Raw genomic sequence first — 14,591 nt, forward strand, 5'->3', positions numbered from 1 at the left:
ATGAATAGACAAATTAACCGAGTTTTACATTAAATCTACAGATTTTTCATTGTAAATATACATCTTTATATTGTTTGTGTCTGTTGATAAACAGAACCCTTACAACTCATTATAAAGAGCAATTCAGTACAAATTCAGAAACAGAACAGCCTTTATTGTGTCCGAATATCATCGGCCCACACAAGCTGCTTCCAGTGTTTTGACCTTCTGGTGACCACAACAGCTTTAAATACTTCAGCTTCACGCAATCACTCAAAACAGACTCATATTTTAGTGCATACCTTATGTAATAACTACCTAAATAGCAAATTAAGAAATACATAACTTTTCTTCTTATTATTATTCTCATTATTTTCTAATTTTTCGATTTTCATAATTTGCACAAAACAATTTATCCTTATACTGGATGTATCTATAAGGGGTTTCAACATTTCCCTGAACATTGTTTTTACATTATGTTCACTTTACACAATATACACAAATTTGCGACAGATTAAAAACAAGAAATGTTCCATTTTAATTTTATTGGAATCCCATTGTTTTTTTGTTTGTTTTTTTCATTGCTGCTTGTTTTATTGTTTTGTTTTATTTTAGTTCATTCTTATTGGATATACAAAACGTGAACCTCTCCAACAGTTGTTTTTGTTTGACTTGAATGAATGAATGAATGAATGAAGAAAATTATTTAAGAAATCGTAGTTATATAATCAGATGTTATTAAGTAGTGTTATTAAATTATATACTATATACAGATCATCAGACTAATGTTAAAGAGAACTCAAAAACTCCGTAAAACTTTTATGGAAATGTGGGTTTAATTTTACAGCAGGACTGCCAAAAAACAAATTTGTCTAATATAACATTTAGATTTTTTATTGGCTGTAAATCACAATTATATAATCAATAATACATCTATTACTGAAATAAAGTAACTTTTCAATAATATTCTATTTTTTTAAGATGAATTAATTTATGTTTTTGAAATGTGTTTTAAATTCCCTCCTCTTCGGTTTTACGCCGCCCTTTGACGTCATTACGCAGCAGACTACGCGGGCACGCAGGCGGTCAGCTGCCCGGCGGGACTGAGCCTGAGCCTCCAGCCCATTATCACACATTTACACCCGCTAACACTCACACTACTGAAAACCCAAGATCTCACACAGGTATGGACATACTAACTAATAATTAACTGCGTATTAATACTAAATTTACAGGGTATAAACCTGTAAAAGTCTCGCATGCGGGGAGGAGCAGGATCAGCGGGATCAGATAACGCGGATAAACATCGAGGTCGCTGAATACTAGCTAACGCTAATTAACTGGAACATTAACTTATCGTATTTCTGCTTATTTTATCTTATCATCATTATTAATGTCGTGAGCTCGCGTGTTAGTGAAGGATTAGGCCGGTTATATCACGATCAGATCGATGAATCCTCACTTCCTGTTGGCCGGAGTCTCTAGATTAACGGCAGAGGGAGGTTTTGTTTTATTTAGCCTAAATAACTAACATAACGAGGTATTTTTTTTGCTAGTTTTGTGTGCTATTCTTTATTTTTGCGCCCAAACCAGGAACGTGTGACTCATGACTTAATTCCCGACTCCACCTTTTAAGCTCGTGTACTCGTTCTCGGCCCTGTTCCTGTTATTTGCAAGCTCCGTTTATAATTTCTCCGTTCCACCTTAAATAGCGCTGCAGTAAGGTTGTAGCGCCTGCATGCCCTATACCGTAAAAGTGCACAGTTTAAGGTGGAACGGAGAAGTTGCCTATTTGTGTTGGTTCATGTTTGTAACGGTCTTTAAATAGAGAACTTGGTCAGTTTCGGTCTGTTCTTGCTTTGATCAGCATGTTTACACTTTTAAATTTTGCAATAAAGAATGTGTATATATATTTTTTTTTAAGTAATTGGTTAAAAAACATTTTACCTCTAACGTTAATTTGCTAACACCAAACATAGCTCCTAAACGAGTAAAGAATAAATAGGTTATTTTTAACCGATTGATTTTAGGGAAAGTAAAGTGATGTGTTTTATTATTATTAGATATTATTGTATTATTATACATGTATTTTTTTGTAAATATATATTTGTTTATTATCACCAACATTTTTGAATATCACCCAACCCTTATCACATCAGGGTACTACTTTTTTTTCCCTGTTTTTCGCAAAAGAAAAAATCACACTGTTCTAATTTCCTATGATATATCTGCTAGAGACAGATTCTATCTTTTTTTATTATTATTATTTTTTAGTTTATATACATTTTTTTGCATGCCTCTCAACCTTAAAAGTGGAAAGTTGGACTTACATAGTGTTGTTTTGCAATATTAACTAATTAAAATGAACTAAAATGTAAATATATTATTTCTGATAATTATTTCTAAGCCACTGTAACTCCGCAACCTACTAAACTGACATCATAAGACTCTCATAAAGCTGTTAAAGTTAAATATTTGACATAAGTGTTGGTTATAGTCTGCAGTCCTTGATAATGTAAGACTTGGTTAGCTATTTAAAATGTCTCTTTTTTTTTAATGTTGCAGGTGTGAGAGCCCACCATGGAATGTGAAGTTTGAGGAACAGCCACCATGATTGGAGGACTGTTTATCTACAACCACAAGGGGGAGGTCCTTATCTCCCGGGTCTATCGGGATGACATAGGGTGAGTTCACTGTGAACGGCGGTCTCACGTAAAGTTTGGTAAAAATGCTCCTTATAATCTGGTGTGCCTTATGTATGAAAATAGGCCAGAAAATACACATTTATTAACAGTGCAGCTTATAATACGTGTGTCTTATAGTCTGTAAAATACAGTAAATCATGGCAGAAAGAGCAGGTTTAGGCTGAAAATCTGATAAATAAGTGTAGTAATTTGAATGTAGTTTGAATTAAACCATGTCTAAATTTGATCTACTCATTAACACATGTAACGAGCCTGAAAATAGCTGCTCGATCCATTAAAACAGGCCTGTCTTCATTTTGTTTCTGATCCTCTGGACTGGATTGAGACTAGCCTGATAATTGTTAGTTTCTGTCTTTTTTTTGTTTTTACATGAGCTCTGGATTTTGTAGGTCAGGGAAATGGAGTCTTTTAGCTCGTGATGACGGTCAGGATAGAAACGCATGTCTTCCTCACGGCTCTCGCGGGCCATTGTTCTCACTCAGAGAGGAGGCCATCCTGCTCCAGCAGAGAGAGAAAAAAAGATAGAGAGAGAGATTGAGGAAGGAGAGCAGGATGTTCGGCTCGAGGAAGATCTTTTGTCCGCGTTAGGTTTTTCTGCTGTCACCTGTTTTTCTTTCATTAGCTCTGACATTTCATTTCCCACGAGTGTAAACGCTACAGAATAGAGGTTTGTTGGGGAAACACGTTACTAATACCCTCCTGTTTGCTCTGCGTGTGCTTCCACTGTTTAACTGTGTGTTGGTTGTGTCTGTGTGTACTGTACGTGTGCATCCTTCTTCATCTCTTTGTCCTTTTCATTCCTCCTCTCATTCTCTTTGTCTCCTGCCTCAAATTTCTCCATCTCCATTCGGCATAGAAGTAGGTAAGAGTCACTGTGTCCAGCAGGCTGAGAGCTAGGGCCTGACCAATATATTGTGTAGAACAGAACATCAAATACAGATGTTTCTTTTTTGTTGCATGAATATAATGCTATAATATAAATAGCACAGTAGAAAGAAGAATTTTATCTTTTTAAAGCATATATTATGAGAAAAGAAAGGGATATTATTTGTTAAGAACTATTTAATCTAGTTAATAACTACTCCAATACCATGCAGAGTAATAATTTTAAGACTGTAACAGTGAGGCTTTTCTTTATTTAGCTTTAAAAAACTTAGCTTTGCTAGCTGTGCTACCACTGGTATATTTAGCTTTATAACAGCTGGGCTACATCTGGAGGACTTAGCTTTACGACAGCTGCATTACCTCTGGAGTACTGTATTAAAGCAGATTGGTTAATATTATGAAGCATCGTGACACAGCTGTTATTGGTCAGGTCCTTCTTGAAGCATGCCTCCTGACCCCTCCACCCTGTAACCAATCATATTACTATACGAGACTGTAAAGCATGCCTTGCCACAGTTCCAGTAATTTATTGACCCCAGAGCATGCCACTTCTCACTGCACCTGAACAGTGAGTTTAAGATGCTGAAAAAATGTGCAACGGTCCCATTAAACATGAGCGCAATCTTAGTTTTACTAGTTTAACTGGAGTAGTTATTGATTTATAAGTGCATCTCAAAAAAAATTGAATATAATTTGTGAAATTTGTATATAATATAGATGTATTACACACAGTGTCATCTATTTTAAGTGTTTATTTCTTTTATTGTTGATGATTATGAAGCTCACAGCCAATGAAAACCCAATAATCAGTGTTTCAGAAAATTAAAATATTATATTATAAGAACAATTGCTACTTTTGGCAGTGTGGGCAGTGTGCCAAGTCCTGCTGGAAAATGAAATCCATAAATCCATCTCCATAAAAGTTTTTCTCAGCAGAGGGAAGCTGTAAGATATGAAGTGCAGTAAGATTTTGTGGGAAAACAAAACTGCACTGACTTTAGACTTGATAATAAAACACAGTGGATCAACACCAGCAGATGACAGACATGACTCTCCAAACCATCACTGATCATCAGTAAATTTTACATTTCATTTAAAGTAAATCAAGGGAGCAGAGTCTGGAGGAAGAGTGGAGAGACACACAGTCCAAACTGCTCGATTTCATTTTCCAGCAGGACTTGGCACGCTGCCCACACTGCCAAAAGTACCAATTGGTCTTAGTATATAATATTCAAATTTTCTGAGACACTGATTTAAAAAAAAAAAAAATTATTGGCTGTAAGCCATAATCAATAACCAACAATAAAAGAAATAAACACTTAAAATAGATCACTCTGTGTTTAATACATCTATATAATATATACGTTTCACATTTTGAACTGAATTGCTGAAATAAAGTAGATTTCTTTTGATATTGTAGTTTTTTGAGATGACACCCATGCTTCAGATTCTTTGCATAGGCAGCTCCATTGCTGATAAAACTGCGATAAGAAATATGATAAATATATGATGGATATATGTGCTTACAGCTTTCTCACGCAATCAAACGCAAGTCTTTCTTGAGAAGGATTACCACTTGGTAATGGCAGATACCCAGTTTGTAATTAAGGGATTAGCTCTAAGTCAGCTAGCAGCCTGTGATTAAACAGTCAAAACATATACGGACATTTGCTCTTCATGTGAACAAAACTGTGAGTTGGAGGCAATGTAACTTAACAAATACTAAAAATAAGTATATGATGATTTACTTTAACATCAGCTTCAGCAAGGACTGTATGAGCATCTTTTATAAAATATTTTTACATTTTTTAGGCAAATAAATGAGCAAACTATAAAATACAGCTCTTAAAAATGATGTGTTTCTTTGATTTTACCAAATTAAAAAACTCTGGAATATAATCAAGAGGAAGATGGATGATCACAAACCATCAAACCACCAAACTGAACTGCTTGAATTTTTGCACCAGGAGTAAAGCAGCATAAAGTTATCCAAAAGCAGTGTGTAAGACTGGTGGAGGAGAACATGATGCCAAGATGCATGAAACAAAAACTGTGATTAAAAACCAACCAGGGTTATTCCACCAAATAATATTGATTTCTGAACTCTTAAAACTATTTATGAATATGAACTTGTTTTCTTTGTATTATTTGAGGTCTGAAAGCTCTGCATCTTTTTTTTTTTTGTTATTTCAGTCATTTCTCAGTTTCTGCAAACAAATGCTCTAAATGACAATATTCTCTGTTACTGACGGATGTTCATTACAGGGAGATTTTAAGTCTATACCAGTTATTCATTAATTAATTTGGTTTTCAGCTAAAATTCAACTGAGTTGTAGCAACAGTTTAAAATATTTTTTTAAAGCTAAAAGTGATTAATGTGATTTAGACGATTAATTAATCACATGATTATGTAATTAATTATATAGTTATAAATGTTGGCATGTTCTTTTTCCTTCAATAAAGTGAATTCATTATTAAATGGTTAAAAACATATTAAAACATTTTGTTCAGTTTTATGTTTAGCTATATTACATCCACCTTGCAGTATTGTTCAACTGCAGGTCAATTGTTCACATATCTTAAATATATATACAAAAAAAAGACATTTTTCCCCACATAATTACTGTATTTTTCTCTCTGCCTGTATCTGGAATAAAAGCTTCAGCAGATAAGAGCTAATAAGCAAACCCTGAAGGCATTAGTTGCTCTTAAGGTTTTTAATTTTTTTAAAGGAAATTAAAAATAATCTTTTTCTCATCTTAATCTTAATCATTTCTCTCTCCTCTCCTCTCCACAGACGGAATGCAGTGGACGCGTTCCGGGTGAACGTGATCCACGCCCGCCAGCAGGTGCGCTCACCTGTTACCAACATCGCCCGCACCAGCTTCTTCCACGTCAAACGCTCCAACATCTGGCTGGCTGCTGTGACCAAGCAGAATGTCAACGCTGCCATGGTCTTCGAGTTCCTCTACAAGATGTGTGATGTCATGGCGGCTTACTTTGGCAAGATCAGCGAGGAGAACATCAAGAACAACTTTGTGCTGATCTATGAGCTGCTGGACGGTGAGAAAAACGTTGATATTCATGTTTAAGCTGAAATATTGTGGCTGTGAGCATTTCTGGCACATCTGGTATGATAAACAATTTCTTGAAACTTGTGCCGTTCATGCTCAGTATCTAATCTTAGGAGTAGGGCTGTGCCATATCGAATCGTACACGATAATATAGCCAACATTTTTAAATATTGTGAACAATATTATACCCTAAAATATGGTGCCAACAACAAAAAAAAAATGCCTCTAATTGAATCTCAGATAAAAGCTTCTAATTTTTCATACTTTTAAGTATAGTTACACTATAGGTAAACATCAAATTTAGAATTGAAAATAATAATTGTATAATTATGTTGCTGTTCCCAATGCTCGTCATTTCAGTTTCTGAATCAGTTTCTCTGATTTTGATATTTATAGGTTTATGTTTGAGTAAAATGAACATTGTTGTTTTATTCTATAAACTACAGACAACATTTCTCCCAAATTCCAAATACAAATATTCTCATTTAGAGCATTTTTTAACAGAAAACGAAAAATGGCTGAAATAACAAAAAAGATGCAGAACTTTTAGACCTCAAATAATAATGCAAAGAAAACAGAGCCTGGTGTGTGTCTGAAACACAGCCAGTGATTTTCTGCTTCATATATATTATTTTTGCATGTGTGCGTGTGTGTGTGTGTGTGTGTGTGTGTAGAGATTCTGGATTTTGGCTACCCTCAGAACTCAGAGACAGGAGCGCTGAAGACTTTCATTACACAGCAGGGCATCAAAGGCCAGGTAAGGAGAACCAGGATTAATCTCTCTCTCTCTCTCTCTCTCTCTCTCTCTCTCTCTCTCTCTCTCTCTCTCTCTCTCTCTCTCTCTCTCTCTCTCTCTCTCTCTCTCTCTCTCTCTGTCTCTCTCTCTCACGTTTTTCTCTCTCTCTGCCTTTCTGTGTCTCGCTCTTTCTCAATCTCTTTCTGTCTCACACACTAATCATAGAGTTGCTCAGTTGATCGTTTTAAACACAGTTTATAACGCATCTCTTTCCCTCTTTCATATCCTGCTCCTCCGGACCTGACTGACCGCAGCATCAGGTAATTACAAATCAACCATAATAAAAATATAATGTTTAGTATAATCACATAAATACACATAAAGAAATGCATACTTTTTTTCTTTTAATTTTATTCTTGTGTGTCCTTTTAAACCTTATATTTACATTTTATAGATGGGCACATATTGGAATTCTACATTGTACATTTAATTTTTTTTACTTCTAATACATGTATCTATCTATTTTACACAGACTAAAGAGGAGCAGTCCCAGATCACCAGCCAGGTGACTGGTCAGATCGGCTGGCGTCGTGAGGGGATCAAATACCGCCGTAATGAGCTGTTCCTGGATGTGCTGGAGAGTGTGAACCTGCTCATGTCTCCACAGGGTGAGATGGCATCGGCCTATAGGGGTCAAATCTGAGGTTTGAAAGGAGGGGTTACAAAAATTCAAAAATACATTGCTTTCATATGTGGTCCTAAATCGGATACGTATCTGATCCATGGACATGCGAGATGAATGTGAACGGTCAAATCATGTGTAATTCATACTTCTTTTTGCTTTTATGCATTAGCATTAGCGCTACGTGCTTCTCTTCTCTCGTACCCACACTGCATCTCTTGGTGCAGCTGTGCAGCTGTAGCTGCAAAAAAAAAAAAAACAGCAAAAGCAAACCACCTGTCCTTTTTTCTTTACCTCCTGGACCTGAGCATGAACTTCAGAGCAGCTGTTTACTCTCCACTCCAGCAAAAGATGCTCCACATATGAGCTGCTAACTCATCCATTTCCCTTTATTAAGCTACGAGTCTCTCCTCTCTCTAATATGAGGGTTTTTGTTGTTGGTGAAGAAGGAGGCGTTTATACAGGTATCAATGTGCAGCATGTGAGACGGTGTTTCAGGAACAGATTCTGTGTTCACATTACACACAGATACAGATCACTTACATTTACACTGAATGTGAACCGTCAAGATCTGAGCAAAAAATCAGATTTGAGCAATTGTGGCTTATAATGAATGTAGCCTTTAATTACATTTGCTCCAATTTTTATATATTGAAAATCATTTTTACATTCAAATCCTCGTCTCTTTACAGGTCAGGTCCTGAGTGCCCACGTCTCCGGCCGCGTGGTCATGAAGAGCTACCTGAGCGGGATGCCCGAGTGCAAATTCGGCATGAACGACAAAATCGTCATTGATAAACAGGGCAAGGGCGGAGCCAGCGATGATGCAGGGAAAAGGTGAGCAGCGTTCACTTCTAAAGATGACCTCCTGACCTTTATGTGAGATTTGAAGTTGTTGTTTTTTTTTTTTTTTTTAAAGATGATATTTGCTTTGAGGCCGCTGTCTGTTTGCTTAGATTTTTACGTGTCTGCTTCTGTTACGTCCCTCTCTTTCTCTCCCTCTGTCTCTCTCTCTCTCTTTCTCCATATCTCTCTCAGTGAGTTAGGGGGAAGGTACTGTTTTTGATTTGTTTGTTTTTTCTTTTCCCAGTATGTTAACTAGTACATGATGTAGGCCTGGGTGATGTAACCTGAAAATATATAAATAAATATATATATAGAGAGAACTATAGAGTCATTTGCAGACACCAGGCATGTGAGACTATAAGGCGAACTTAAAATCCTTTAAATTTCTCAAAAATCATCAGTGCACTTTATAATCCAGAGCACATATATATGAATTCTACCAGTCAGGTATTAAGGATCAGTAAAGCCACTCTGCTGAAGTACAGTATTATAAGGGTGAGTTTTTAGTAATGTTTCTCCAGCACTAAGGCTGGAGCAGTATTAGCATTAGCCGCTAAACACAGTCTTAGCTCTTTTGCCATTTAGAGGCCAATATAGTTCACTTTAGTTGGTGTGTTTACAGTGTTAAAATAAGATATGTTTGATGAACTGCTATCTAATATTACCCTGGTTTACCGGAACACTCAGGGTTCCTCAGTGTAGTGTGGCATCTACCAGCACTAGGCACTGCTAACCAAGCTAAAATATTAGAAATTTAAACTTTACTCACCCAAATAAACAGTTTTCAGGAGAGAAATCTGTGTAGATTAACATCCAGCACTCGTTTGACTTTGAAAGAAAATGTTTTTATAAAAATTACAGTTTTGTTTACTCAGGCGCTTCTCCCAGCTTCACCACTAGAAGGGAAACATGGCGAATCCTTTGTTCCTTACTAGTAATGTCGCTTAAAATGTGCCTTATATATGAAAATAGGCCAGAAAATAGATCTTTATTGATAGTGCCCCTTATAATCTGTAAAATTCGGTACATTTACAAAAGTGTGGCACACTTTGTACTATTATATATTTTATAATTTTGTTAATGCCTGTTTAAAAAGAGTATTTGTATGTGTCAGCTGTATTACCTATAAGCTATAAAGCACATATATGACAGGTTTTGCTAACTGTGCTGTTGTGAGTAAACGGCTTAGTCTTTTCCATCTAGAGAGAAAAGTGCAAACAGCACCATCTAGTGCAATAAAGAGGAAACTCTATAGTGTTCAGGAATTTTCTGGAAAAGGTTTGAAGGAGAGCTGATCCTTCAATCCTTATCAGAATCTATCAAACTTTATTCTAAGAATATTATTTTAAGAATTTTACAACATTAAGTTTTTTTTTATCTAAATGTTTGGCTACATTGTAAATGTAGTTCACCCTTAATGTATTGAGTGAATATAAGAATTGATTAATGGTAATTATCATAATCACGGTTTATCACCCAGATCTACATTGTTGTTTTTTTCCTAGTGCCTCATTTATAACATGATGATGTAAAAGCAGTGTGTAGACACAGATTCCCCAGTGGTTCTAGTGTGTGTACCCGATCCAATGTGACACATAGAAGAGAAAATCTAGGTTTTTTTTTTATATTGTGTAGTGTTTTAGTTATATTTCATTGATTGATTATGTTGTAGCTGGAGTTTTATTATATGTTTGGATAAATCTATAAAAAAATGTTTTTCCTATTTTTAAAAGCGAAAATTGATTTCATGAATTTTTAATTAAATTTGGCTTATAGAAACATATTTCTGTACACTGTTCTGTACTGTTTATCTGTAGCTCACTCTGCTCTCTGGGTGTTTTCTCCACAGTGGAAAACAGTCCATAGCCATCGATGACTGCACATTCCACCAGTGTGTTCGCCTCAGCAAGTTCGACTCTGAGCGCAGCATCAGTTTCATTCCTCCCGATGGCGAGTACGAGCTCATGAGGTCAGTTTCTTCCCTTACTCTTTCTCTAAGGAGGGTTTTTCCTTGCCACTGTTGCCATTGGTTCAGTCACAATGGCCTTGGCCCGGATTTCGATTGTAAAAAGCTCTATAAAATCATATTTTTTACCTTTAGACATTCTTTTATATGTGTTTCTTAAGTTTTTCTTGTGTGAACATGCAGGTATCGCACCACTAAGGACATCATTCTGCCTTTCCGGGTCATTCCGCTGGTGCGCGAAGTCGGCCGCACCAAGCTGGAGGTGAAAGTGGTCATCAAGTCCAACTTCAAGCCCTCACTGCTGGCCCAGAAGATTGAGGTTAGTACTCCACGGTGTAGACCTTATATAGAACCACACAATTATTCACCTTTTTTTTATTTTTTATTTATTTTTTTTTTATTACAAGCACCTTCAGATACAATAGAACAGAATAGAATTCTTAGGGTTCTTTGATCGAGAGCTTGCCAAGCCCTCCTGTAGTAAAGCAGCCTCAAACCAGGTTCTTTCTTTTAATTTAATTTTACATTTTTATCCCATTTTCTCCCCCAATTTACAAGGCCAATTATTTAACCCACTCATTAGGACTCCCTCTATCACTAGTGATGCCCCAACACACCAGGAGGATGAAGACTAACAAACACCTCCTCTGACACATGTGAAGTCAGATTCCGCCTCTTTTTGAACTGCTGCTGATGCTGTAGCATTGCCGAGTAGCATCACAGCAGCGCTAACGCTCGGAGGAAAGCAGCGCAGCGACTCGGTTCTGATACATCAGCTCACAGACGCAGCCTTGTGCTGATCCACATCACCCTAGGAGTGATGAGGGGGAAAAGAGAGAGCGCCATCTACTGTACCCACAGAGAGCAAGGCCAACCAACTGTGTTCTCTCTCGGGGCTCCGGTAGCCAATGGACCTGCATGAACAGGATTCGAACCTGAGATCTCCTGATCATAACGGCATTGTGTTTGATAGTATAAATCTAGTGTATTAACACTGCTGCTGTTCTTATTCACTCTTGTTAAGGTGCGCATCCCGACCCCTCTGAACACGAGTGGAGTGCAGGTGATCTGCATGAAGGGGAAGGCGAAGTACAAGGCCAGCGAGAACGCCATCGTGTGGAAGTGTGTACCTCTCTCCCGCTGTGTGTTTCTTCTCTAGCTGTGGTGTTTGTGCCTGTAGTTCATGGTTTGACTGTTGTGATTTATCTGTTGTGTTCAGGATCAAACGCATGGCTGGAATGAAGGAGTCTCAGATCAGCGCTGAGATTGAGCTGCTGCCCACCAACGATAAGAAGAAGTGGGCTCGTCCTCCGATTTCAATGAACTTTGAGGTGAGTTCAGCTCAGCAGCAGCAGCAGCAGCTTTTGTGCTTTCTACCAGTTGGTCCACATTTTTACCACATGCAAGACGGTGACATTTAAACACACCTACTTCAACACCAGAGCTTTAATGAGATGGACTGAGTTTCACAAAACATCTTAAATAGTGCAACTCAATTCACCAGTTTAAATGACTTACTTTAGAGAAACTAGGCCAATATAATTGGAATCAGGTTTTAAGGAGAGAAAAAGCAAATTAATGAGCAGAAATCTCATTAAATTGCCATAGAAAAGCCATGTTTGGTTCATTACAGCAGCTGTTCTCCAAGCACTTATTTTACTAGGGCTTTTAATGATAATGCGATGAATCTGGAAACTTTAATCAAGTGGAAAACGTGAAAAATTTACACAGCTTAGGGAAGTATTAAGTTTTATTTTGTGATATAGCAAAAGATAGATTGCTTTTTATATATACAGACATTTAGTATTTCTCTCTCTTTCTATCTCTTTTTTTTTTCTTTCTTTTTCACTCTCTCTCACTCTCTTTCTCATGCTCTCTCGCTCTCTCACAAACACACAGCTTCTGGCACGATTCCTCTTTTCAAGCTGTTAATTGTGGAATATGGAGCTAGACTAGTGTTTATTCTTTTCTCTTTTTTATAACTCTGTTGAACTCAGTAACTCAGAACATTATAGTATTCTAGTTTAAAAGCATCGAAACTAATCTCAAATATTATAATACAGTAAATCCTACCTGAAATAATATAATATAGTAAAACAACTCTGAAATAATATAATAAAGTCTCATTATTAAAAGCTTAGTCTTGAAGAGAAGATACGTGTGATTTTATAGCAAATAATTACAGAATTATGTTGATTGCATTTTTTTAATTTATTAACATCACTAGTTTTGACATCCCTGCCTGTTTAGCCTGCCACAATAAAAATAAGATTTCCAGGTCTATCACAAATAAAGTGGGCACTTTAAGCAGCATTACATCATTAAGAACATTGTTTTTTCATTGGTCCCTATTTGTCATATGTATATTTTTTTTGTCCAGTTGATTTTAAATGTATGAAATTTAGAAAACTATTCAAATTCATGTAATAATAATCTATGCATATCGATATTAATCTCAGTATAGAATTTGGCAGTTTGACCGATGTTGCTCCTGTTCTTCAGGTCCCGTTTGCGCCGTCCGGTCTGAAGGTGCGCTACCTGAAGGTGTTTGAGTCCAAGCTGAACTACAGTGACCACGACGTGATTAAATGGGTTCGGTACATCGGCCGCAGCGGCATCTACGAGACGCGCTGCTGACCGGCCACTGGCCTGAGAGGACCAGGAGTCGCCTTCTGGCTCGCGTGTGTCTCGCCTCCCCTTTCAAGATATGTGGATCAATTATAAACATAAAATTAAACAAACATAAAAAAAAATACATACTGAATTATGCAAAATGTGAAATGTATCCTGTCTGTCTGTATGAGTGTATTATTATTATCCAAGAGGCCCAGCGTTCAGAGCAGGGAGGTGCGGTCTGGAGAAACAGCCACGGCCACAAATTTCACTTTAATCTTAAATGTATGTAGTGGAGCTATGAGGCTAACTGTTAGTAGCTAATGGTTACAGCATGTTTAGCTTATACACCATTTGTTTTTCTCATTAACAGATGTTATAATGCTTCTTTTTTATATGAATTATGTCGCAAACAAGCACACACACTTATATACTGATATATCCACCTCTACAGCCTATAGCAGCTTTAAGCTTTAAGCTAAAGCTCAACAGCAAGTGTTTCTAACTTAGCTGGCTCTTAAACACTAATTCACTAATTCAGAACAAACATATTGGTCCTAAAGGCACAGTAACCCCACACAAAAAGCGTATGTATGGGTGGTTATCTGGTGGTAAAAGAAAAAATAATGCTTTAATTCATATCTTATTATTCTTATCTTATTTTGTAAGCCTCATAGCTCCAGTGCATCATCAACAAGCTTTGGTGTGTGTGTCCTATAGGCCACTATAACCTTAGCAAGTTTCCAAAAGGCCTCATGTTGATCTAAACTGGAATTATGTGGCTGTTTCTCAAAGCAGGATCTCCCGATGATTAGCCAGACAGCTTAAGCCCAGAGTCCAGAAAGCCTGTCCAGTAAGAGAAGAGGCGAGGACGTTTCTATCAGATGTTCTCCAGCTTTGGCTTAAGTTGTCCAGCTCCTCCAGGTCTCTCTGAGGTCGTTCAAGAGGTTCTACCACTTCTACCCATAATATCTCACCCTCTTCAGTAGCTTACGTTCATCTGTGGTGGTTCTCCGTTGGTCACTCTCGTAGTGTCTCTGATCTCCTGCTCTGTAACATGGTGACTGTTTAGTTCAGTAAAAATAAATATAATAGTAAACCTGTA

At 37.0% G+C, this 14,591-nt stretch overlaps 1 protein-coding gene across 1 annotated transcript; it reads left to right on the plus strand.

Moving 5' to 3' along the window:
• The first annotated feature begins 1,025 nt into the window (after window positions 1-1,025).
• Window positions 1,026-14,591, plus strand: ap2m1a (adaptor related protein complex 2 subunit mu 1a). Its single transcript, XM_022677792.2, has 13 exons — window positions 1,026-1,163; window positions 2,545-2,663; window positions 6,367-6,632; window positions 7,318-7,400; window positions 7,694-7,699; window positions 7,912-8,047; window positions 8,754-8,898; window positions 9,100-9,114; window positions 10,757-10,876; window positions 11,057-11,192; window positions 11,898-11,995; window positions 12,093-12,204; window positions 13,376-14,591. The coding sequence occupies exons 2-13, from the start codon at window positions 2,590-2,592 to the stop codon at window positions 13,508-13,510; spliced, it is 1,326 nt and encodes a 441-aa protein (XP_022533513.1). The 5' UTR covers window positions 1,026-1,163; window positions 2,545-2,589; the 3' UTR covers window positions 13,511-14,591.

This window comes from Astyanax mexicanus, chromosome 8, assembly GCF_023375975.1.
Source record: "Astyanax mexicanus isolate ESR-SI-001 chromosome 8, AstMex3_surface, whole genome shotgun sequence".
NCBI classification, from domain to species: Eukaryota; Metazoa; Chordata; class Actinopteri; order Characiformes; family Acestrorhamphidae; genus Astyanax; species Astyanax mexicanus.

Excerpts from the sequence above, each read along its gene's own strand:
- ap2m1a (XM_022677792.2), top strand. The coding sequence starts at position 2,590 with ATGATTGGAGGACTGTTTATCTACAACCACAAGGGGGAGGTCCTTATC. Across the intron at positions 6,633-7,317 it reads GATCTATGAGCTGCTGGACG|AGATTCTGGATTTTGGCTAC; the intron begins GTGAGAAAAACG and ends GTGTGTGTGTAG. Across the intron at positions 11,996-12,092 it reads GAGAACGCCATCGTGTGGAA|GATCAAACGCATGGCTGGAA; the intron begins GTGTGTACCTCT and ends TGTTGTGTTCAG.